We start from the raw sequence: 23,912 nt of genomic DNA, 5'->3' as shown, positions 1-23,912 counted from the left end.
CATACACTTCCAGCAGGTTCTTACTATGTTCTTGCATTCTTGTATCCCTGCAGCAGGGAGCACTGGTAGTTGTCTTATCCTAAGTCAGACTTTTGGTCCATCTTGCTCAGACTTGTCTACTCACAGCCTTTCTCCAGGGTTTTAGACTGGGGGCCTTCCCAGCCCTCCCTGGACTGAACTTTCTGGGACTTCCTGCATGCAGAACAAATGCTCTGCCATTGAGCTATCATACTTCCCTCAAAAATAAAGTGAAATTCCAGGCTGGTTTATTAAAGGCTGGTTTAAATAGGAATGTAGAAAATTTCCTTCTCTGGAGGCAGACCATTGGCACATCTAGCTCATTATTGTCTGCACTGACAGGCAGCTATGATCTAGGGTTTCATGTGGGGGGTGGTATTTCTCAGCCCTATCTGGAGATGCTATTGGGGATTGAACCTGGACCCTTCCGCATGCAAAAGAGGTGCTCTGTCACTGAGTTACAGCCCTTTTTGCGTTTGCAAGTAGTAGGGGGCTTGTAGGGCATGCTGTCATGGCTGTGATGGTCCTGAGCCTCACAATATTAGCCAGAAGTGAGAGTATGACAGAAGGTGGGGTGGGGTGGGGTAGGAGCTGGGGTTCTGCAGGAAGTTCTTGGGGCCAAAGTGGGAACCCTCTGGCCTTGTACCACGCAGACCTTTTCTCTCTCTGATTGCATCCCTCAGACAATGCTGCTGGAGAAACTCAGGGTTGCCAAGCGCCCCGCGAATGAGGCCACCTTCAACGTGTTCTACTACTTGCTGGCCTGTTCGGACAATGCCCTCCGGTAAGGAGGCTGCTGTAGCTCCCAACCCAAGGGACCAGCGCCTGCCTGGTTGCATGTGTTGCAGTGTCCTCCTGGCTTGGGGTTCTCAAAATGGGTTGGAAGGAAGGAAGCAAGCTAGCTTTTTCAAAGGTGGCTTTGAAGACTACTTGAAACCTTCAACTGGTCTGAAATGCGTGGCCCAGATTACTGGCTGGGGTTGCCTTGGGAACTGGAGGCCAGCAATGCTTCTGAATACCAGTTGCTGGATGCCACTGGAGGGGAGAGGGCTCTTGTACTCGAGTCTTGCTTGCAGATTTCCCACAGGTATCTGGTTGTTCACTGTAAGAAGAAGATGCTGGACTAGGTGGGTCATTGACTTGATCCAGTGGGCTCTTCTTATGTGTGTCCGGCCTCCTCCTATGTTGCTTTCCCACTGTCCAAAATTGTCATGAAAATGTCCTTTGTGGTGAGACAAGTCTCACAGCTCTGCCTTGGGAGGGTTTGTCAGCCTCTTCAGATCTGTTTTGGATATATTCAAATGCCTCTGTGCATATAAGGAAGGAAGGTCTCTCCCCACTGATTAACCGTAGCCCAGCCAGCCCTGAAGTGAGGGGGCAGGACAGTGCAGACCATGGGCCTTGATGTCCTGAGTGGTTTTAGGAATTCTGTCTGCTTCTGGCAAGCGTAGCCTTTGTTTTTGCTTTAAAAAGATTTTTATTTATGTGCAAAAACTACAACATCACATAAGAAAAGAAAAACGAGGACAATTCAGACCCTTTAGGTCTTGGATGTTTTGTGATAAAACATGGGCCTGATAATCTTGTAGTTATTGGCTGCGGTAATAATGTGCAAATCATTTCAATTTCTAAGCATCCTGTGGAGGCAGCTGAACATAAATCAAAATCCACAGGGCTCCTGCAAACCAAGGCAACCCCTGTTTTAGTGCAGGGGCTGGGCTGGGGGGAGGGCAAAGTGGGCCTTTCTGAATTGGGATGCTGCCTCCAGCACCCTCTCTTGACTCTGTCCTCTTCCCCTCCACCCCCAGGACGGAGCTTCATTTCAACCACTTGGCAGAAAACAACGTCTTTGGGATTGTACCCCTGTCAAAGGTAAGGTGGCTCAGTCGTAGAAGGGGTGGAGCTAGAGTCAGACCATCTGGCTAAATATTGTCTACATTGACTGGCAGCAACGACTCTCTGGGATTTCAGGCAGGAGTCTCTCGCAGCCCTACCTGGAGGCCGTTGGGGATTGAGCTTGGGACCTTCTTCTTGCAAGACAGATGCTCTACCACTGAGCTATGTCTCCTCTCCTCTTTCTTGATGGGCGGTTGGGCCGCTGAGGCGATCAGAGGTCTGCACGGGTTGCTGGCTAGTGACTGGGAGAGGCTCACAGTATTGTTGTTAGTATGCAAAGCCCTCAATGCTTTGCGACCACTTTGCTTGAAAGATCACCTCCTCCCATATGTGCCCTCTTCTGACTGCTTTGATCTGTGGGGCTGACATTGCTCTGAGTGTCACATTATGTTCATTCTGCCCTTGCAAGAAATCAGTCTTTTAGCATGGCGGCCCCAACACTTTAGATCTCTGCACTGTACTGTTTTCAGCGCCTGCTAAAAGCTTCATTGTTCCCAGCAAGCCTGCTGAGGCCTTTAATTTTAGCATGTAATCTCGATGATGTGATTTTAGCAAGTATAAGTGTTTTATAATGACTGGTTTTCTTTTATCTTTCTGTGGATTGCCTTTTATTGGTATCTTCAGCGACTGTTCATTGTAAGCTGCTTGGAGGCATTTCCTTCCAGTAAGCGGTACATAAATTTTGTTAAATAAAAACAATCCTGCTGTGTGAAAGCTCTGGTTGACTAGCTTTGCGGGACAAAGCGGAAAAGTCACCTACCACCAAGAGCTTTTACCCTTGTTCCTGAGGACTTGCATGCAGATTTTTAATTAAAAGCTGTGTGGGGTCCCTGTTCTTGCTTCCCTGCTCACTCTCTCACCATAAGAGGCAGGAGCATGTGTGTACTAGTGCCCTGAGCAGGCCACCCGTGGGCCTGTGGATCTTGGCCGTTGTGCCACCTAAGCCAGCACAGGAAATGACCCCACGTGGCCCTACTGCAGATGCCATTTACTGAGCAATTATAAACAGGCTCCTCATTTTTTTTTTAGTGCAGGCCAATTGACTGTGTATTTTCTTTTATTTATTTCCTGTTGGCTGCAGCCGGAGGAGAAGCAGAAGGCCGCCCAGCAGTTCAGCAAGCTCCAGGCAGCCATGAAAGTGATGGGCATCTCCAGTGATGAGCAGAAAGCCTTCTGGCTTGTCCTGGGGGCCGTTTATCACTTGGGGGCTGCAGGAGCCACCAAAGGTAATGGGCCAAGCTTGTCAAGAGCTGCCTTGCTTGGGTGCTGGGAGTGGCTTCGTTGCTGCTGAATTGGGCTTGGGGTTCCCTTTAGGACACAGGGATGGGAAACCTTCGCCCCCTCTCGGCCAGACATGAGCCTCCTTGGACCCCTATGATTGATTCCTTACCAAATCAACATTTATTTGATTATCAATACCGCATTTATATCCCACCTTTTCCTCCAAGGAGCTCAAGGTTGTCCCCACTCTTCTCCACCTCTCCATTTTATCCTCACGACAGCCCTGTTAGGCTGATAGTGAATGGCCCATGCCTTCATGGCTGAACAATATGCGATCTCAGACGTGGAGTGGGTAGAGACACAGCTGCAGAAAGGATTGAACTCTCCCTGCACATCATTGAAGCAATCCTGCTTTCTGCAGTCTCTCCCCTCACCCCTTTGACAGGTGGGCAGGACGACCCACTTGTCAATCACCTGACGTCAAAATGAAGAACAGGCAGGATGAAGTTTGAATGGAAGAGCTTCAGACAGAGGAGGAGGAGCCAAGTGAAGCCAGGCTGTCCCCAGAGTTGCTGGACCGGACCTTGCTCCTTCTCTGACCCTCTGACCTCCATTGCAGGAATTGCTGCTTGACAGCTAATAGTTGAGGGAGCGGAGCAACCAGACAGAGCTGGTCTGTCTTCCAGTTGATAACTGCTCTGAAAGTGGGTGGCTGGGAAATTCCTTTGCAACATCACAAGCGCTGGCCTGCACCATCTGTAAAAGTGCAGAACTGCATGGATTATCCCCCTCCCTACCACACATCAACCCCAAAGAAGAGAGGGTTCATTTGGATTCAGTGCCTCCAAGTCTGCCCCGCTGCTCTGGAAACAGAAATTGGTACCTCATGTTTTCTGCAGTCACACTCAGACATAACCAGGAGAGGGCAGTCCATCACAGGGCTCAGCGCTACAGCTACTGCCTTGTGCACTTTGGGCAATGTGTGTGTGTGTGTGTGTGTGTTTGTGTGTGTGTGTGTCTAGTGTTTTGCAGCGGCTGGCTTGCAGCTAACACCTGTGCTTTGGGTGTGTGTTTGTGATTTAATCTATTCCCTGAGCGATGAGAGTCGGTTGCTTGGAGCTGTCAGCATCTCTGCTTTAGATGTAGCCCCGTCTTTCAGGCAGGGTTGCCATGGCGGTGGCGGGCAGCCCACATCTCATCCCTGAGTTTTAGATCACCTGTGATTATCCCTCAGCGGCAGCGAGAGCCTCTGCTTGTCACATGGCATTAGGAAGGAACTGTGGCCAATTTTTCTTTTTCAACCTTTCCTTGTTATATTAAAATCCTGAGCAGGTCTTAGGCCCTTGCTCTGTAACATAGGAAGCTGTCCTGTTCTCCGTCTACCAAAATTTTTGACTGACAGCAGCTCTCCAGCTTTTCAGGCAGGGAGTGTCTCCCACCCTACCTGGAGATGTTGGGGATCGAACCCTCAACCTTCTGCATGCCAAGCAGATTCTGTATCCATGAGAGAGGTTTGCTCCCTTAGGAACATAGGAAGCTGCCTTCTACTGAGTCAGGCTGGCTGAGTATTGTCTGCACTGTCTGGCAGCAGTGGCTCCCCAGGGTTTAAAAGAGATGCCATTGGGGGATTGAACCTGAAACCTTCTGCATGCGAAGCAGCTGCTCTATACCCCTGAACCATGTCCCTTCCCCAGTCCTGCCTCCACTCCACTGACACCTGGAGCTGTGCTCCTTCCCATCTAGCTGGTGGTATGCAACCCAGAAATCTTGGACCCCTTCTGCAATTATCTTTAACTCCACAACTTTGGGATGGGTTTTTTTTGTCTCATGAAAGTGTGTGTGTGTGTGTGTGTGTGTGTGTGTGTGCCTCACCTGCCTTTGTTGCACCTCATGTCTCTGCAGGAACCTTTTTATGTCAAAGCTGTGTTCTAACTCCCCTCTCTTTGTGTTTGCATGGTGCATGCTGCTCCCTTTGCAATGCAGACGGCGATGAAGGTAAAGCCCCCTTTCCTTGCGCCCCCCCATGAAATCCACCTCCCCTCTGCCCTTTCTCTTCCTCATCCCCCTCCACCCACATTCCTCCATGCCCATGTTTGGTGCCTTCTGGTGCACAGGGCTGGTTAGCTCAGTTCCGTTTACCACCTCCCCATGGCGAGCTCGCTGTCCCTGATCCTCCTTAGAGGTGGGCCGCCAGAGTGGCCCTGGGAGTTCACTCTCTTCCTCTGTGCGATGGTCATGGGGGCAGGGGGTGGGTGGGCTGTCTGTACATAGGAAGCTGCTTTATAGAGGGACTAATTGCATTAGTGCATGCAGTTCAGCGCTCTCTACACAGACTGGCAGGGGGTCTTTTCCAGCCCTACCATTGGGGAATGAAACAGGTGCTCTGCCCAAGAAGCTGCCCCATACCGAATCAGATTGCTAGGTGTCTCACTTAGCTTGATATTGCCTGCACTGACTGGCAGCAGCGCTCCAGGGTTTCAGGCAGGCAGCCTTCCCCAGACCTGCCTGCACATGCCCTAGGGGCTGCATGCATCATGGAGCTGGTGGTCAGCCCTTCCCATCTTCACCTCAAACCAGCTACAGTGCCCCTCCCTCCCTTCCCCACGTCACGTGTGAAGCAGTTTTGCACGGGAGGGTCTAGAAACTTGAATGCTTGGCATAATTTACTGTGGACCTCTGCGTGTGGCTATCATTGACACCCCCCCCCCGAAAAAACTTGTATTGTCTTCTGTCCCTTCTGCTTTGCATCGAAATGTGCTGGACCAGGCCTGTCCTGCACAGCCTCACCTTCTAACTTCTGAGCAGCACCTGGTCCTTCGTGACACCCTGTGCAAAGGAGAAATAATCCCCCCCCTGGATATCTATGGGTGGGCATCCCCCACCCCAACTGAAACCTTTGAAGATGTGCCCCTTCCTCTGTGGCCCCAGGAAGGCCCACTGTTAAGAGTGGGATGGCTTCACTTACTGTTAGGAATGCAGGAAGCTGCCTTACACTGAGTCCATCTGGTTCAGTATCGTCTGCACTGACTGGCAGCAATGGCTCTCCAGGGTTTCAGGCAGAGTATCCCTCCTAACCTTGCCAGGATATGCCACTGAGGGTTGAACCGGGAAACTTCTGCTGGCAAGGCAGATCCTCTACCACCCTCTGCCACAGCTATGTTTCTTGATGGGCAGGTGGACAGCTGGGTGGCTGTCACCAGCAGGTGATGTTTCTGGTTGTTCCCCCACTTCCCACCCCCCAGTTCTGGCAAGGCGGAGAGAGGGCTGCCTTTCTGCTATTCTCTCCACAGCCCCTTCTTCCCTGGCAGCCTACAGCCCCTCCTGCAATGGCTCATTGCCATGCTTAGCCTGGCAAGAAGCATTAAGCTGTTGACCTCCAATCTCCCCTCATCAGGCTCCTAAATACATTTTCATTATGTCTCTCTCTCTTTGCCCCCTCACATTTCTTTCGCCCCCTCCCTTCCCCAGCAATGTCTTGCTTTTTAATTCTGTACAATGTGAACGATGACAAGGCCAAGCAGTGGGTCATGCCATGCCGAACCCTGATAAAGCGTGATCCCTCACCTAATGAATTTTATTCCTTTTCCACTGTTCATGTGTGGAGAATCAGATGCTTGTGTTGTCCCTGGTAGGCCCCTCCTCTCCCCTCCACTCCTGGGCTCCTCCTTCCACATTGTGAGTGAGGCCTGGAGCTCTCTGTTGACAAGGGGAAGGATGAGTGCTGACTTGCATATGGTGCGGAGCCCTTGGGTCCTTTCCAGAAATGTCTCCTCTTCCCCACCCCCATCGGGCCAGCACAAGGGAGCCTCTTCGCTTCTCTTGACTCAGACCTGATGCGCTCTCTCTCTCTCTCTCTCTCTCTCTCTCTCTCTCTCTCTCTCCCTCTCCTCTCTTTTCAGCTGGAAGGAAGCAGTTTGCTCGCCATGAGTGGGCCCAGAAAGCAGCCTACCTGCTGGGCTGCACGCTGGAAGAGCTGTCCTCATCCATCTTCAAGCATCAGCCCAAAGGGACCCTGCAGAGATCCACCTCCTTCCGCCAGGGGCCGGAGGAAGCTGCCTTGGCAGATGGCTCAGGTAAGTAGAACCTGCAAGGGTCAGAAGCCTCAGAAGTAGAGCAAGGCGGGGCCATCGGTCCTTCCTGTCCCTTATATATGTGCACGCACACACAAATGTTAGCCACATCCATTAATTTCAATGGGTCTGTTGCTCTTGGCATCCATCTGTCTTGATAGACAATGGAAGTGTGTGCCTTCAGGGGTGAAATCAAACCGCTGGAGAATCACAGCGCCTGCTGTGGCTGCAGAGACCGGGAACTCGTAACTGCGGCCTCCTGCATTGTTTGCAGCCCCCAAGTGACCTCCCCAGGGCTGTATGGAGGTTCTGGGCTGCCCAGACAACAAGACCCCTCCTCAGTGTCACTGGTGTGGTTCAAAGGAAAGCAGAGCAAGACATTGCCATCAACTCCAGGAGTTGCTGGAAGGAGGCCATCCAACTGTATTAGGGACTTCACTCTGGATCCGTGCAGGGTTTACTCCTTAGCCTTTTCTTCTCTCAAGGATATCCTGCAAGGCAGCGGAGGTTTAGGATCAGAGTTTTCCTTCTCCTAGATGGGCTACCTTTCCAGGTGGATGAGCCCCACCTGCCTCCCTTCCCCCATTTTCAATTATAGCATGTGCAGAAATCACCTGCTTGGCCGTTGGACCCACGGTTGGTCTTACCCACTCATTCCACTGGATTCAATGGGTCTGCTCTAATCAACATTGGATACAACACACACTCTCTTGTTTTAATAAATTTTCATCTATGCAACCCACACTTTCTTCTTCTAATGAATTTCCTTCTATGTAACAGTGGCACAGAAAAGTACAACATCCCAAAAATGATGAAAGAGAGGCATTTTAAAAGGGTTTTGTTGATTGGGGTAGGCACACATCAAAGGATTTTTAAATGTGCTTTTAATAAACAGAGGTCAGGTCCAAATGACAATCATAATTATAATCTATCCATTATTATGTCACAATGGTAGCAGAGGATTGAGGAATAAATTTCTGGATATATTGCTTTTAAACTCCAAAGATCACTTTCTCCAAATGGCACTACATTTAGGATTGGATAGCATGTTTAAATGAATAGATACTTAAAAAAATAAAAATAAAAAATCCCAACCCACATCTAATTGCATGGAATCATCTCTGTGTGTAGAAATCCCAACACAAAAAAAATATTCTGGGCTTTTAAAAAAATGCATGTACCCCCATTTTCACTTATCACACAAGGTATTGTTTTGGGGGGGATGAATTAAAAACAAAAGAACATGAGCAGAGCCTGGTTGCTGGATGAGGCCAGTGGCCCCTCTAGTCCAGCCTCCTGTTCTCAGAGTGGTTGGTCAGGTGCCCCAGAGGGAAACCTGTAAAAGCAGGGCTGGAGCGCAAGAGCCACACTGCCCCTCCTGCAACTGGCATTCAGAGGTGTATTGCTGGAGACAGTGGAGAGAGAACATAGCCGTCAAGCTTAGCCTTATTGGCGGCCTTATTCTCCTCTATGATTTTGTCTCATCCTCTTTTAAAGCCATTTATCTTGTGGGCCATTGCTGTCTCATTTGGCAAGGAGTTCTGTAGTTCAAAATAAGTCCTTTCTTTTAGCTGCCCTGAATTTTCCAGCATTCAGCTTCATTGAACGAGTTCTAGTGTGTATTTTTTAAAAAATTAATAAACAATTATTCAAAAGTTACAATAACAGCTTTGTCCACTGCCATAATATCGTAAAATGACCACTCCCTGAGTTCTAGTGTTATATGAGAGAGAGAGACAAAGAAAGAAAGAAAGAAAGAAAAGCTTTTTTCTATCCCCTTTCTCTGTATCATGCATCATTTTATCCTTTCCTCCTCACTGGTGGTCTCTCTTGTCTCTCGCTCCCCCAGGCCCAAAGACAACTGCTCTGGAGTGCTTGGAGGCCCTCGCCTCAGGCCTGTACTCTGAACTCTTCACGCTGCTCATCTCACTCCTCAACAGGTATGGAAGTGCCAGCGGTGGGTCTTTCTAGAGATGGGGGAGGCAGAGGATTCAGCTTGCTTTCAGAGGCGGACCCAGCAAACCTGCACCTTCCAAATCTATGCGTGGATCAGAATGCAGCCATATTTTGAAACATAGCCATTCCCCAGGCTTTGCAGTGCAAATTCTGGCTCCGTGGGAGGCCACCTACCTGCCTTGCATGCAGAAAGTCCCAGGCTCTGTCCCTAGTAACATCTCCAGATGGAGCTGGGAAAGATCCTTGCCTAAAACCTTGGAGAGCTGCTGCCAGTCAGTGTAGACAATACTGAGTTAGATGGACTCATGGTCTGACTCAGTTTCAGGCAGCTTCCTGCAGAGAAACCAGAGGATACAGTGGAAAGCAGCTTCCTGTGTTCCTTTGTGTACAAAAATGCACATGCTAGCTTGGGGCCAGTTGTCAGGGCTTGAGCCAGGCATAGGTCAGCAACAAAAGCAATAAATCACTCGAGGCCAGAGCAGTTAAATGTTTATTCAAGAAAAGAAGCCACAGCTCAGGCCTAGTGGTCTTTCTAGGAGGTCTTGTCCTGATGAAACAGTTGCAAGGACTGAGGGCCTTCCCAATGCCCACTAGTACCTGCTTTAAACATTTTCGTTTTCACAATGCCTGTCCAGTCTATGTTGTCATGTCATCTGGTTTTTAGCTTATAGTTGGTTTATTTATTTTTTAACAGTTTTAAATAGTTGTTTTAAACTATTTTTAACAGACAGTTTTATTGTTTTTGTAAATGGTTTTGATATATTTTTTTTCCCCTTTACCGTCAAGCGGCATATAAATGTTGTGAAATAAAAAAAGTAAAAAATGCATATGTAAGTGAAAACACCATGCAAAAACACATTACATGAGGGGACATGGCTTTGCAAAAGCATGAACGTTAAGGGAAGCTGCATACAGAAATGTGTGTGTTAGGAGAAACCTGCACTAAAATGCTTGATGACTTTTCATGGGGTCCTTAAATAAATTGCAAACCAATGTGGAGAACAGAACATTAGGCTGTAAAAAAAAGGATAAACCAAAGTGGCCAGATTCACCCATCCCTGGCTTCACCCAAGTTAAAAAGCCCTCCTCCTCCTCCTCCTCTTTCTTTCCCCCTCCTGTTGGCTAATCCTTAGCAAGCTCCATCAATGCGCCCGACCTTTTCAGACCTCAAGTGCATTAGCTGAGCTAACGAGGAGAGGAAAAGCTTTCCCCCCCATCTAACAGAGCTTCTCCATCCCTGCTTTGCAAGGCTGCTTCTGCAGAGCCGAGGGCAGCAGGGCTCCCTGTTCCTTGGGCTGCCCAGGTAGCCAGCATTACGTGGCCACCAAGTTGAATCCTGGAATTGTAGAGTTGGAAGAGACTCAAAGGGTCATCCATCCATCCCTTTCATAAACGATAGTTGGAAGGCATACAGAAAGTTAAAATACTAAAACAGGTTAAAATGCACATTACCTTTCTGAGCACCTGGACAGGCTTGGCAAAACAGGAATGTTCTTAGCAGGCACTGCAAAGAGTACAGCGAAGGCACTTACTTGATATCGATAGGCAGGGAATTGCAAAGTGTAGGTGCTGCAATTGGGTTCTTAAAAATGCAGAACAGGTATTGTCTGGCACCTGTAGCAGTGATAGTTTCGCTGATCGAAGCAGGGTAAACTGGTCCCCAGTTATGGGTTTTATATACTAATAGCAGCACTTTGAACTTTTGGCACGGTAGCAGATCAGCAACCAGGGCAGATCTCTAAGCAACCCCAGAAATCACGGAATTGGGGTGGCTTCCTTTTTTCGGCAAGGCAGCAGAGGTCACAGCTGCATATGGAGAAGCAAAGACTGAATTAGGAGTCTCTGGAAAGGAGCACTTCTTTCTCTGGGGCTAATCTGTTAAGAGCCCTTCTGCATCAGGCCAGTGCTTTAAATGTATGGCACATTTGCAGCCATACTGCTGGCCAGTCCAGGGCTGTGGAGACCAGTGCTAACCCCTGCATTTTTAATACTTGGGGGCTTAAAGCCCTCTCCACCCTGCAGGAAAAAGAATCCTCTAATCCCACGTTTCCTCCTTTATCTGCTGAGGGCCCTCAAGTCCAGCCAGCGGTCCTTGTGTTCCATGATGATTGTGGACACCCCCGGCTTCCAGAACCCCGAGATGGCTGGCCAGAGCCGTGGGGCCACGTTCGAAGAGCTGTGCCACAACTATGCCCAGGAGCGGCTGCAGACCCTCTTCCACGAGCGCACTTTCGTGCAGGAGCTGGAGAGATACAAGGAGGTATCGTCTGGTTTGGGGGAAAGGGGCTCATAGCTCCCACCCCAGTCCCTAACGCTCAAGCAGCAGGCAGTGCCTGAGTCAGTTCCCAGGTGGAAAGGGTGGGGCGCCCAGGTACTGTGCCAAGATACCCCCCCGTCTATCATCTGCCTTAATCCCTTTTCTGCACCACTTTCTAATTGAGACCCTAATTCAGCTGCTGATTGAAACCAGCGAGGGAGGAGGCTCATTTTAGATCCCCCCTCTTATTAACCCTAATCAGTAGCACCTGCCACCTCCTAGGAGCAGGGGTTTTCATGAGTTGCCTCCCTCTCTCCCTCTTGCCCCCTTGAGGTCGGATGGCCATCTGTCAGAAATTCTTTAGCTGTGACTGCTGCATTGCAGGGGGTTGGATAAGATGATTTCTTGGAGTGGGGGAGTTCCCACCCAACTCTAGAATTTTATGATACTGCGACTCCTCTCCCGTCCCCTTAACCGGGTGTGGGAAGCCTGTGGCACTCCAGGTGTAGTTGAACTACAACTCCCATCAGCTCCAGCAAGGGGTGATGGGAGCTGTGGTTCAGCAGCCTCTGGAGGGCCAAAGTTTCCCCACACGTTTCCTTAAACCTTTGGCCTGCATTAACGCAGTAGAATGCTTTCTGCATCTGGCTGCAAAACCTTAACCCTGCACCCATCTCTTCTGTGGTGACATTGCCACTATCATGCTTGGGGTGCCGGACGCAGCCGTTCTCCCAAATTTGTGCACTGCAAGAGAACAGCTAGCACAGCACAAGGAGTGGCCAAAATCAGAAATGCCACCCTGCAGGGGAGACTAGCCAGTTGCATTTCTGAGACCCAGGAATCCAGGAAATATTGCAGTCTGACCATGACCTTTTTTTTTTACAGAGGCAAAACCAAACTGTTTTGGGGTTTGTTTGTTTTTGTTATTCTGAGCCCCTGAGCTGTCCTTTCAGACACCTGGATTAAATCTGGAGTTTGTTTGAGTGGGATGGCTTGGGGTTGGTGATGGTGGTGAGATCAGGGTTGATGTCTCTCAAAGTTTCTCTTGGCTGTCCTTCAGAACCAGGAACTTCCTTTTAATTTAATTGTTTAAAAACATTAATGCAGGATTCCAGGTGCTGTTGCTGCTGGACAAGCCCTGCATTGCGCACAGGGTGGGTGGCAGGGGGGGCGGTGGCGATATTGACAACCCCCTCCTCCAACACACAAGGAGATTTCTTCTCCCTTGCAGTGCATGGATTGCCAGTCTGGCACAAGCTCTTTAGGCAACAGGATTTGGTGGGGATGGGAGAAGGGGTGGTGTCCACACACCACAGGGCTATCCAGGGAACCCCCTGCTGTGTGTGTGACTTTGCCCCCATAGATTCTGTTCCAACTAATGCACTGACCACTTCTCTCCATATCAACAAACCCGTCCCCTCCTCTCTTTCTTTCTCTGTCTCTGATTGCCTTTTTAACTGTAATCTGTAGCCCCACGGGCCACTAATCACGCCTCCTCTGTCCGTCCTTCTCTAGGAAAACATAGACCTTTCCTTAGATGCCTTAGAGCCTAATACATCTGGGTCTATAGCCACAGTAGACCAAGCGTCCCACCAGGCACTGGTAAGCTGCATGTGAGGGCTCTTCACGGGGGATGGCTGCCACTCCTGCCGCTGCCGCCGCTGCCCGTTCCTGCTCCATCCCTCCTCCTGCCCCCTCTCCCTGCATCTGGTCCTTTGCCTGCCCTCAAACAGGGCAGCTGCTTGGCTGCAGGTGGTTCTTTTTTGTGATGCTGCTGGGCGGGGCGGATGCATGCAGGTGGTGGGGTTCAAGACAACGTCTTGCCTGCAGTCTGAGCCACAGAGGCTTCCTCTCTCTCATAACACAGCCAGCCAGGGAGTGTGTGTGCGCGCGCGAGAGAGAGGGCTCTTTCTCTTTTTTTGCTCAATTTTGGACTGGGATATGTCCCTTGCAAGCATGCCTCTCAGACCTGGAGTGTGTAAAAGGCAAGGCTTGGGCAGTCTGGGCACAGCTTCAGGGAAACCCAGGGCAGAAACAAATGGAAGCATGTGAGTGTGCGGACGAGAGGATTTAGATCCATTCCACACTGTTTTAAAGCGCCCTGTCGCAAGAATCCTGGAAACTGTAGTTTGCAAAGGATGCTGGGAATTGTTTCTCTGCGAGGACTGAACTACTTGGAGGCAAACGCTTCTGAACGCCGCTTGCCGGAAGCCGCAGGGGCTTGGGTCTCGCTTGCAGGTTTCCTTCAGGCTCCTGGTTGGCCAGTGTGAGAGCAGGACACTGGACTTGATGGGGCATGAGCCTGATCCACCAGGCTGCACTTACATTCTTACTTCAGTTCCCAGAATTCCATGTATTTCCTTATCCTCAAGGCCGGAAGGAACTCATGCCAGTCTGACTGGCTTGACAGTGGGATGCAGGTGGTTTCTGCTGCTTGGTTTGGAGGCTTCCAATGGGATCCCTTGCAGCCTGTGGCTAAAGAAACCAAGCCTTGCCTTGCTGGGTCAGACCAAAGCCCTGTAGTCCTGCCTCCTGGGCACGAAAGCAGCCAGGGCGTCCAGGAGCTGGGCATGGTGGCAACAACCCTCCAGCTTTCCTTTCACCCTGCATATTTCCTGCATGGGGACACTGCCTAGCTTTCTTGAGACCTTGACCCGTTATCTTGGCTCCCCTAACTTAAGCCTTCTGGAGCCATTGTTCTCCTATAACACCCTTCCCTGCAGCTTTGCAGCTTGCAGCATACACACATTCTCTGGGTTTCAACCAGGAGTGGTGGTTGAGGTGGCTGGTCCCGCTTCTGGAGTCGGACTAGGTGGGTTTTGGTCACCTTCTGGGGTGCTTCACTCCTGGTGACCCCAGAGGTCTGCTTGCAAGGCTTTGCCCAGTGGGGACAACCGGGTCATTCCATGGACCCCTTCAGTGCCTTCCCCAGCATGGATCCAAGCCCTCGGTTTCCCTGCTGTTAGCCAAGGGGTGCTGTGCCCAGAGCATGTTGGGGAGGGGAGGACGGGGAGGGCGAGAAAGGGGGTGGGGGGCATTTCAAACCTCCTAGCCTGACAGCTGCCACTGAGGGAACCGGCTTCCTGACTGGGAGCTACAACCTTGGCAGAGCATTTATCCTTCCAATTAGCCAACGCTAACGAGGAGAAAGCGCTGGCTCCAGGTAGGGAGACGGCTGTCAGGGTTAGTTAGGGCTTTGCTCTGATCTAGGCAGATCTGACTGGATGAAGGGGGCTATGAACTCGCTGTGTGTGTTTGTGTGAGAGAGAGGGGGGCTGGGGAGTTGCAGCGCAGGCGTCACGCATGGGGGGATGGATTTCACAGTGGAATGGGTGCATGGGTGTGAGAGGTGCAGAACCCACCCCATTGCTCCCCCTTCTCCACTTACCCTCTGCAGTTTCTCTCTCCAAGCACATTTCTCAACAGCCAAGCTCCTGTGACTGAAAGCAACTTTGGTGTGGGGCAAAAACATTTAAGGAGAATGGCTGTGTGTGTGTAGCAAGTGGTCCATGAGGGGAGGGCCTCTCTGCTTTCACTGAGAGGGTGTGGAGAAGCATCCCCCCTTATGTGATCGGAACTGTTCCAGCGTTAAGCACACCTGCTGCTGAGGCATCTGATTTGGGGTCATGGGCAGCTGCCTTATGCAAGGTCAGGCTGTCAGTCTAGCCCAGCATTGTCTGCTTTGACTGGCAGCAGCTCCCCAATGCCTTCTACTTGGATCCTTTCAATGCGACGTCTCAGTGTTTGAACCTGGTGACTTTTGCAGCTGCTCTCCTGCGGAGCTTTGGAAGCCCCCTCTCCTGGCGTCAGGGTGTCACTGGTCTTCTTTGCCCCACACTGGCCTTTAGGATGGAAGAGAGATTTTATGGGGTTTGGGGGCTCAATGGGCCCCCTTTGGCCTGACCCAGCAGGCTCCTCATGGGCTCTTGCGAATGTTGCTTGGGTGTTATTTGAAATTGGTACCCAGCTTTTCACCATGTAGATGTCAAAGCAGCTTACGACAATAAAACATAGACAATGCAATGGGACTTGCAGCTCTGCAGGGTCTCCCTCCCTCTCCAGCAACCTGAGGAGGGAGCTTTGTTAGGCGGGGAGCAGCGGAAGCGAAGGAAGCCGCTGTTGCTCTCCCGTTTGTCCCGTGCGCCCATAATTTTCCTTTTCCGTTTGCATCTGAGCCAATAAAGGAGTGGGGAGGCGGCGAGGCTTGAAAGTCCCTGCTGCTGCTTGTCATCCTAATGGAGGGGCCTGTTAGCACACAGCAGTGCGGCTGATGAATTTCGTCAGTTTGTGCCGCATTAGGAGGCCGGGAGGGATGTGTCCCCCCACTTCACTTATCCTCTTGCCCGTGAGTTACTTGCAAACAAAGGAGCTTTCCACGCACGCTTGCAAAAGGTGGGGCTGCTTTTGAAACCACTCCACCATGACTCTCCCAGGAGGGCTGGGGTCACGGACCCGCCTTCCTTCTCCCACTGCTCAGATCCTTATTATTATTATTTCCAAATTGATTTCCTACCATTCTTGGTCCCTAAGCACTCCTGGCAAGCTCGAGAGATAATGTTTTTTTAAAAAAACAAATAAATCGTTAAGTTGAAAACACACAAACCCTGCTACTTGCAAATCACTGAACACTAAAATTATTGAAAACGGCAACAGTGATATTGGCAATTGAAAGAGATCAGCGTGAGGCGGTCTGGAAGAGGGGCGGCCTCTCCTTGCTGTGGACGGGGATGAAAGAGCCCAACATGCAGCAATAAAACTCGACAGTGGAGCTGCACACAGTCCCTCGTCAAAGGCACCCGGGTCCAGTCCAATCCCCAGTGGCATCTCCTGGTAGGGCTGAGTTGCTGCCAGTCATTGTAGACAAAGCCAAGCAAGGTGGCTCCGTGGCCTGGCTCAGTAGGAGGCAGCTTCCTCTGCTCCTACTTCAGTCAGCCCTTAATCTTACTTCGTTTTAGAGGAGGGACGCCAGCGTGTCTGGCAAGGCTCCTGCTTTGCATGCAGCAGATCCCAGGTTTAATCCTTGTCATCTCTAGCTGGGTCCGGGAATATCCCCTTTCTGAAACCCTTGGAGAGCCACCATCGTTCTGCCACTGAGGTCCAGCGCCGAGGGCCTTCTGGCAGTTCCCTCGCTGTGAGAAGCCAAGTTACAGGGAACCAGGCAGAGGGCCTTCTCAGTAGTGGCACCCGACCTGTGGAACACCCTCCCACCAGATGTCAAAAAAACGACTACCGAACTTTTAGAAGACATCTGAAGGCAGTCCTGTTTTGGGAAGCTTTTAATGTTTAATAGGTTATTGCCAGATGTTATTATTATTGTAGACAGTAGTGAACTGGATGGACCAATGGTCTGACTCAGTATACATCAGCTTCCTATGTTCCTAAGGGATTCATGAGCCTGGCTCAGGAACAGTATCCTGTTTTATAGGCCAGGAGCCGGCAAGGGAGAGAGAGCTACTGCAGATTGCCCAGAGACAAACCAGTAGGTCCTGATCTCTCCTCTGCCCACTCCTGCTTTAAGGCACTCTCTCCCGCTCTCTCCCTCCCTCTCTTAAGGGTGGAATATAAGCAGTGCAGAGCATGACAACTCTGTGCCTCTTCAAACCAAAAGTTCTGCTGGTTTCTCTGCCAGCACCTGGGATTTCACTAAGAACTGCCCATTCTCTCCCTCCCTCCCTCCACCCGCCAGTCTTAACTCATCAGCCACGGAGGCGAGAGATCTCTCCGCCTCTCCCCTTTCAATTAAAAACCAAAGCATCTTGGGATGCCGAGGTCCATGCCTGGCTCAGAAATTTCCACGCTTGTGCCTTGCAATTCCCAGGAGGGCCGTCCTGAATTGCCACTGCCAGCTCCTGTTCGAAGATTCTCCCCACCCACCCCTTCTTAAAAACGAAATCAGAATGCATGGATTTTCTTAATTTGGATGTGATGCTTTGCCATCTAGATTCTGCTTTAGGAACTGAAATAGACAGATAAGAGAAAGTCCTTCGTGCAGCACGTAGTCAGGCTATGCTGCTTGCTGCTACGGGGGCAGTGATGGCCACCGACTTGGATGGCTTTGAAAGAGGACTCCACAAATTCTTGGAGGGGAAAGGTATCAATGGCTACTAGCCATGATGGCTATGCTCTGCCTCCATGAATGGAGACAGCAATGCTTCTGAATACCAATTGTTGAAACTACAGGAGCGAAGAGTGCTCTTGCGCCCGGGTCCTGCTTGCAGGCTTCCCTTTGAGGCCTGTGAGAACAAGGTCTGGACCAGGTGGTCCCTGTTTGGCCTGATTCAGCAGGCTCTTCTTATGGTAAAGGGACCCCTGACCATTAGGTCCAGTCGTGGCTGACTCTGGGGTTGTGGCGCTCATCTCGCTTTACTGGCCGAGGGAGCCGGCGTACAGTTTCCGGGTCATGTGGCCAGCATGACTAAGCCGCTTCTGGCGAACCAGAGCAGCGCACAGAAACGCCGTTTACCTTCCCGCCGGAGCGGTACCTATTTGCACTTTGAGGTGCCTAGGTTGGCAGGAGCAGGGACTGAGCAACGGGAGCTCACCCCGTCATGGGGATCCGAACCACCGACCTTCTGATTGGCAAGCCCTAGGCTCTGTGGTTTAACCCACAGCGCCACCTGCGTCCCGAACATAGGACGTTACCTTATGCTCAATCAGACCACCAGTCCTTCTAGCTCAGTAGCATCTGCTATGTCTCTCCAGGGTTTCAGGCAGGGGGACATTTCCACCCATCACGGGTTGAACCTGGGATCCTGCATGCCAAGCAGGGTACCCTCTCACTAAGTGATGGCCCTTCCCCTTTTCTCCTGAGTTTGGCAACTTCAGGTACCAAGGGTGGCAGCTGCTGCAGCACTGAAGCCTGTGTGTGTGTGTGTGTGTGTGTGTGTGTGTGTGTGTGTTGAGAGCAGCTGCTCCTCCAATTGCTCCCCGCTGAGTTGCGGCGAGTAATTTTGCTGCTTAAGCCTCCAGATTGAATTTCTACCGAGTAAACGTCTTGTGCGGGAACATTTTACTAGACAATGTGTGTTTCTCCTGTCTCTGGTATTAAGTATTGATTCTTCCTGGGCAAAGTATTTGTTTTTAAAGCTGGAGCCGAGCGCAAGGCTGCCCCCGCCTGCCCCCGGCTTTCACCACTTCATTGCTCCTAGGGCTGGGCTTTCCCAGGCAGGCTTGTGGCGATGTGTGCAGCTTACGCAAGGGGAGGAGGATACCCAGGGTGTGTGTGTGCGCACGCATGGCTAGCAGTACACAGTGCTGCCCCCAGGAATGGGGCAGCCCCTCTTGGGCAAGATGCTCCCCGCCCCCTTGCCTCCCTCCCTGTCCTACCACACCCAGCTTTCTTGGTGGAGGTTACAGACCCTAATAACACAGCGGGGGGTCTTGGGCGGCTCCTACCTGCAGGTCCGCTCCCTGGCCCGGACCGACGAGGCCCGCGGCCTGCTGTGGTTGCTGGAGGAGGAGTCGCTGCAGCCCGGAGGCAACGAGGACACTTTGCTGGAGCGGCTGTTCACCTACTACGGCCCACAGGACGGAGACAAGAAAGGTAAGGCGCAAGGAGGGCTGGCCTTAGCTGTGATTCCTGCATCGCTGGGGATTGGACTAGATGACCCTTGAAGTCCCTTCCAATTCTACAGTGTTATGATTCTATGAAAAATAATTTAAAACAAGGGCTGTAAAGGGGTGAAATTCTGCCGACTGTCTCAGGAAATGCCTTCTTCCATATGAGCACCGCACCCCCCCTTCAAAAGTAGGAAGATTCAGGACAGGTAAAACAAAGTCCTTCTTCATGCATTGCCTAGTTGAACTATGGAACGTGCTCCTACCAGGAGGCATCGGTGGCCACCAACCTAGATGGCTTTAGAAGAGGATGGGACAAGTTCATGGAGAAGGAGAAGGCTCTCAGTGGCTGCTAGCCAGGATAGCTCTGCTCTGCCTCCACAGTTAGAGGCAGTGATGCTTCTGAATCCCAGTTGCTGGAAACCACAGGAGGGGAGAGGGCTCTTGTGCTCAGGTCCTGCTTGTGGGTTTCCCATTGTGACAACTGATTGGCCCCTGTGAGAAGAGGGGGCTGGACTAGACGGGCCCTTGGCCTGACCCAGCAGGCTCTTCTTAGGTGCTTAAAGTCCTTCTCATGGCCATTTGCCTGTTTTATTTTGGAGCCCCTCCAGATGCCCCTTTTATCATGCATTCATGGTCATTTGTGCTCCTGGTGGCATCAAAGCAGTACTATGCCATCCCGTTTATAATTCTCTTTGCTCCTGTGAATCATAGAATTGTAGAGTTGGAAAGCTTTGGGATGGACATAATGCTTTGTTTCAGCCCTGTAACTTCCTGCTGAAATACTGCAACTTTTAATTCACAAATGTGCTGGTTTATTTTTCATTGTCAGCTTTTGATGCTCCGTAGTTGTGCAAATGCCTCTCTAGGCAGCAATTACGCCGTCACATTGGGGAAGCATCACAGAACAACTAACAAAAGAGGAATGATGTGCAGACAGCCCAGTATAAATCCACCACCACTGCCCTGTTGTTGCAACATTGCCCTGCAGTTTGTTTTAAAACTGGTTTTCATGCCATGTTGTAAATTGTTGTCACTGTTGGGATATTGCCAGGGAGACAGAGTCCATCATGGTTCCACGTCGCCTCCGGACGATCCATCGATCTCCCGTAGATACGGAAATATCCTAACAGTCACCCCACCCTGGGACCTTAGGGTGAAGGGTGGGTAATAAATCAAATTAATAATAATGCAGAGGGCACCCACAAAAAAACAACCACCACCACCTAGTCTGAAGCAAGCGCCCTTAAGCCTACATTTAGTGCGGGGCGTTGGGTAGAGCCCTCTCTGAGTCCTGGACCTACAGCAGTGTCTGATTTTGGGCATACCCAAGCAGGCCAGATGTGAGTGAGGAGCAGTCTGCTTGACAGTTTGTGCCTTGCCTTCTCTCTTTGCAGGGCACAACCCGCTGCTCCGAAGCAGTAGGCCACGGCACTTCTTCCTGGGGCACAGCTATGGTACCAACTGGGTGGAATATGACACCACTGGCTGGCTGAACTATGTCAGGCAGAATCCTGCATCCCAGAACACTTTGACTCTCCTGCAGGAGTCTCAGAAGTAAGTTGCAAGCACATTATCCCCCCCCCTCTCTCTCTCTCTCTCTCCTTTGCTCTCTCTGTGTCACCCCTCCTCTCCCTTCCTCCTTCCCTCCTCTCACCCTTAAAAAAATATAATAGTTTTTATTAAAGATTTTCTTGGTTTACAAAATATGTGCATTGTCTCATTTTTCAGCTTGTAAAGTCTTTTGTACAGATCAGTTACATTTGTTATGAGACAGTAGTGCTTTCTCTCTCCTCCCCAAATCAGGTATGAAAGGGTTGCAGTTATGGCAAAGCCAAACCCCTGTTTTATTTAACACACCTGTCCACTGGGGAAGCAGGATGCTGTATGCCTGTGCCTCTTAGGAACATAGGAAAGTGCACTTGATCCATCTAGTTCAGTATTGTCCTGACCGGTTAGAGTTGGGGTTAGGGGTTAGGTTTAGGCAGCAGCTCTCCTGAATTTCAGGTAGGGCTCTCTGCCAGCTCTGCCTGGAGATGCCTTGGATTGAACCTGGGACCTTACGCTTACAGTGCAGGGGCTCTGCCACTGAGCTCTGGCCTTATCATAAAAATAAAGCAAGGTGTTGTCATGCTGATGAATACAGTGGTATCTCTGGTTGTGGACGGGATCCGTTCCGGAGATCCCGATGCTTCTGCAACCGGAGGGACCACTTCTGTGCATGTGCGCATGGCGGTAGACCGCTTCTGTACATGCGTGTGCAGTGAAACTCAGAAAAATACTTTGCCACATTCACATCCTGAAGGATATGCAACCGGAGGTGTGCATATCCAGAGGTACCACTGTATAGGAAGCTGCCCTTTGCAGAATCATTTACTTTGGTCTGTTTGGCTCAGTATTGTCCACACTGACTGGCAGCGACTGGGTTTTAGGTAGGGAGTCTGTCCCAGTCTAAGAAGAAGTGCTTGTTTCATTCATCATCGCGTGTCTGTGTATGTGTTTAACCCCATGCTGGTATCTTCATGAAGATGCTGGCCCCAAGCTACTCTTGCCCCTCTCTATCCCCAGAGAAGGTCTTATTTCCCTTTCCTTTCCTCGCCTAACCCGAAGTGGGGGGGGGGGTGTCCCTGATTATCTAGTGCTCCCTCTGCTGGTTGGAAGGAGAATCGGTGCAGCCCGGAGTCCCCTCCCCCAAAACAGCTTCATCCCAACGGCCTTGAAGAGAGTTGGGCTGCTAGCTGCTCCTGCTGTTGCGCCCACTCCTCCATCTGGCCGTGGTGCTGATTCCCTCTTCTTCCCGCTTCCTCAGGAAAATAATCAGCAGCCTCTTCGCAGGCCGAGCTGGAACAGGAATGGTGCTGTCTGGGTCCATCGCTGGCCTGGAAGGAGGCTCTCAGCTGGCTTTGCGCAGGGCCACAAGCATGCGGAAGACCTTCACCACGGGCATGGCAGCCGTGAAGAAGAAGTCAGTCTGCATCCAGATCAAGCTGCAAGTGGTAAGTCCCCGTAGCTGGCCCTGTGGCTGACCAGAAGGAAGCACGGCGTGGTTTTTAGTGTGGCCCAGTACTGGGCTGGCCTTGAAAACGCTGAGAGAATGAAGACGAGCCTTTTGGGGAGAGGTTGGCGGGGATCACTTCTTCCCTGCAGGGCCTGCTTGCCTCAGTATCTGACCGCCTGCTTGTTTTGAGGCAGCCCAGCCCCATGGAAGCATCTGTTCCTAGGAGGGGGCTCAGCAGCTGCATTGGCAGGGGAGATGTCCCTTTCCTAGCGCAGGATCAAAAGGGCCTTTCCTCTGCCTTTGCAAGCACTTGTGCTTGTCATTTATTTACTTACTTAGAGCATTGGTATCCTGCTCTTTGGTATCCAAAACGGCTCCCAGAGCAGCTTACATGCAGCCAGGTAAAACAAGACGGCCCCTGCCCCTGCAGGCTTACAGTCTAAAAAGCATGATATGCAAGGGGAAAGAGGGAGGGATGAGGGAAATGAAAATGAAAACTCAAGCATCAATTTCTAACCTATAGTTCCTAGAATGACCAACAGGCACAGTGCAGGGGCCAGAGGCGCCTGATGGAGCTGGGCTTTTGGCAAGAGCTGATAGAAGGAACCTTCTGCTTCCTATCCCTCCCACTGAGGAAGTTTGCTTGAATGGGTGTTTCTGGGCGACAGCAGAGGGAGAGGAGGACTGATGGAGCTGGCCTGTCACAGCAGAGCTGATGCAGTTGCCCCCTTACTGGTTGGCTGAGTTTGGCATGATTGCCACCTGACCTGCCACAGCAGATCAGGCTACTCGGAGCACACACAAGCACACTCACGGCCCTCTGCAGATCCCTTTAGCTGGATCCTGGGGTCTGCAGAGAGGGCTGATCCATCCCATCCCAGACGCCCTCAACTAATTCTCCCTCCCTTTCCCCTCTTCCCTTCAGGACGCGCTGATCGACACCCTCAAGAAGTCCAAGCTCCACTTTGTGCACTGCTTCCTGCCCAAGGCGGACAGCTGGAGCGGGGACTCCAGAGGGCTGTGCACGCGGAGAGTGAGCACCAGCGAGCTGGACCTGCATGGGGAGCACTGCGAGGCCGGCCTCATGCAGCTGGACATACCCCTCCTGAGGGCCCAGATCCGGGGCTCCCGGCTCCTTGATGCCCTTCGGATGTACCGCCAAGGTTGGTACCCTGCCCCCCGAAGCAGTTGTGTTGTGATCACCTGCAGGCAAGTGCTGCGGGAGCAGGAAGCGTCGCTCTGCCCCCGCCTGTAATGAAGTCCCTGGGTTGTATCCAGGGGAGTGCTAAGTGAACATCGCATCAGGGCAAGGAAGAGCAGGGTATGAATAGCTCCTGGCCAGGATGGCTATGCACTGCCTCCCTAGTCAGAGGCAGCGATGCTTCTGAACACCAGTCCCTGGAAACAGCCAACAGGGAGAGAGCTCTCGTGCTTGAATCCTGCTTGAGGGTTTCTGATTGGGGCATCTGGCTGGCCACTGTGAGAACAGGATGCTGGGCTAGGTGGGGCAGTCGCCTGATCCAGTAGGCTCGGATTATGTTCTACTTGTGCCACAGGATTTCCCCCTTTCTCCTCTCTGCCATGTCCCCCGCCCCAGTCTCTTCTAGAGGTTTTCCCTACTCTCTGGAGCTGTTTGGGAAGGGTGCAGGGCACACAGGGGAGAAGGGGAGTCCCTTTGCACAAGTGGAAATTCTTGTGAGTTCCACCCCCTGGATACCCTGAAGTCACATCCTGTTGGGGCTGCAGGGCAGTTCATTCATCTGTGCCTTGCACTGGGGGAAATTTGAAGACACAGTAGGCCACATGCTCATGTGTTTGGATTAGAAAGGCAGAAGGAGAATACCTGGGGCTCACCTGAAAGTTCTCCACTTCCAGCATTCAGTTGGAGTTGTCCCCTGAGAAGCGCTTGGAAATCTGTGGGTAGTCTCCTTTTTCCATC

General features: G+C 51.3%; 1 protein-coding gene across 16 annotated transcripts in view; it reads left to right on the top strand.

The window, feature by feature from the left end:
* MYO18A (myosin XVIIIA) overlaps window positions 1-23,912 on the top strand; it is a 150,165-nt gene that overhangs the window by 64,771 nt on the left and 61,482 nt on the right. For 11 of the 16 annotated variants that reach the window (XM_083587351.1, XM_083587359.1, XM_083587349.1 and 8 more), the window contains 11 exons: window positions 702-802; window positions 1,827-1,890; window positions 2,996-3,140; window positions 7,035-7,208; window positions 9,055-9,145; window positions 11,229-11,421; window positions 12,934-13,020; window positions 18,820-18,961; window positions 20,373-20,532; window positions 21,785-21,971; window positions 22,899-23,136. In XM_083587351.1, the coding sequence (XP_083443477.1) occupies window positions 702-802; window positions 1,827-1,890; window positions 2,996-3,140; window positions 7,035-7,208; window positions 9,055-9,145; window positions 11,229-11,421; window positions 12,934-13,020; window positions 18,820-18,961; window positions 20,373-20,532; window positions 21,785-21,971; window positions 22,899-23,136 (1,582 nt within the window). Of the gene's footprint in view, window positions 1-701; window positions 803-1,826; window positions 1,891-2,995; window positions 3,141-5,118; window positions 5,131-7,034; window positions 7,209-9,054; window positions 9,146-11,228; window positions 11,422-12,933; window positions 13,021-18,819; window positions 18,962-20,372; window positions 20,533-21,784; window positions 21,972-22,898; window positions 23,137-23,912 lie in introns of all 16 variants that reach the window. The other 5 variants (XM_083587350.1, XM_083587357.1, XM_083587352.1 and 2 more) reach the window with 2 other exon arrangements.

The sequence above is a fragment of the Podarcis filfolensis genome, assembly GCF_964270895.1.
Source record: "Podarcis filfolensis genome assembly, chromosome: 15".
Classification (NCBI taxonomy): Eukaryota; Metazoa; Chordata; class Lepidosauria; order Squamata; family Lacertidae; genus Podarcis; species Podarcis filfolensis.
This window is presented reverse-complemented; position numbering and strand designations above follow the sequence as displayed.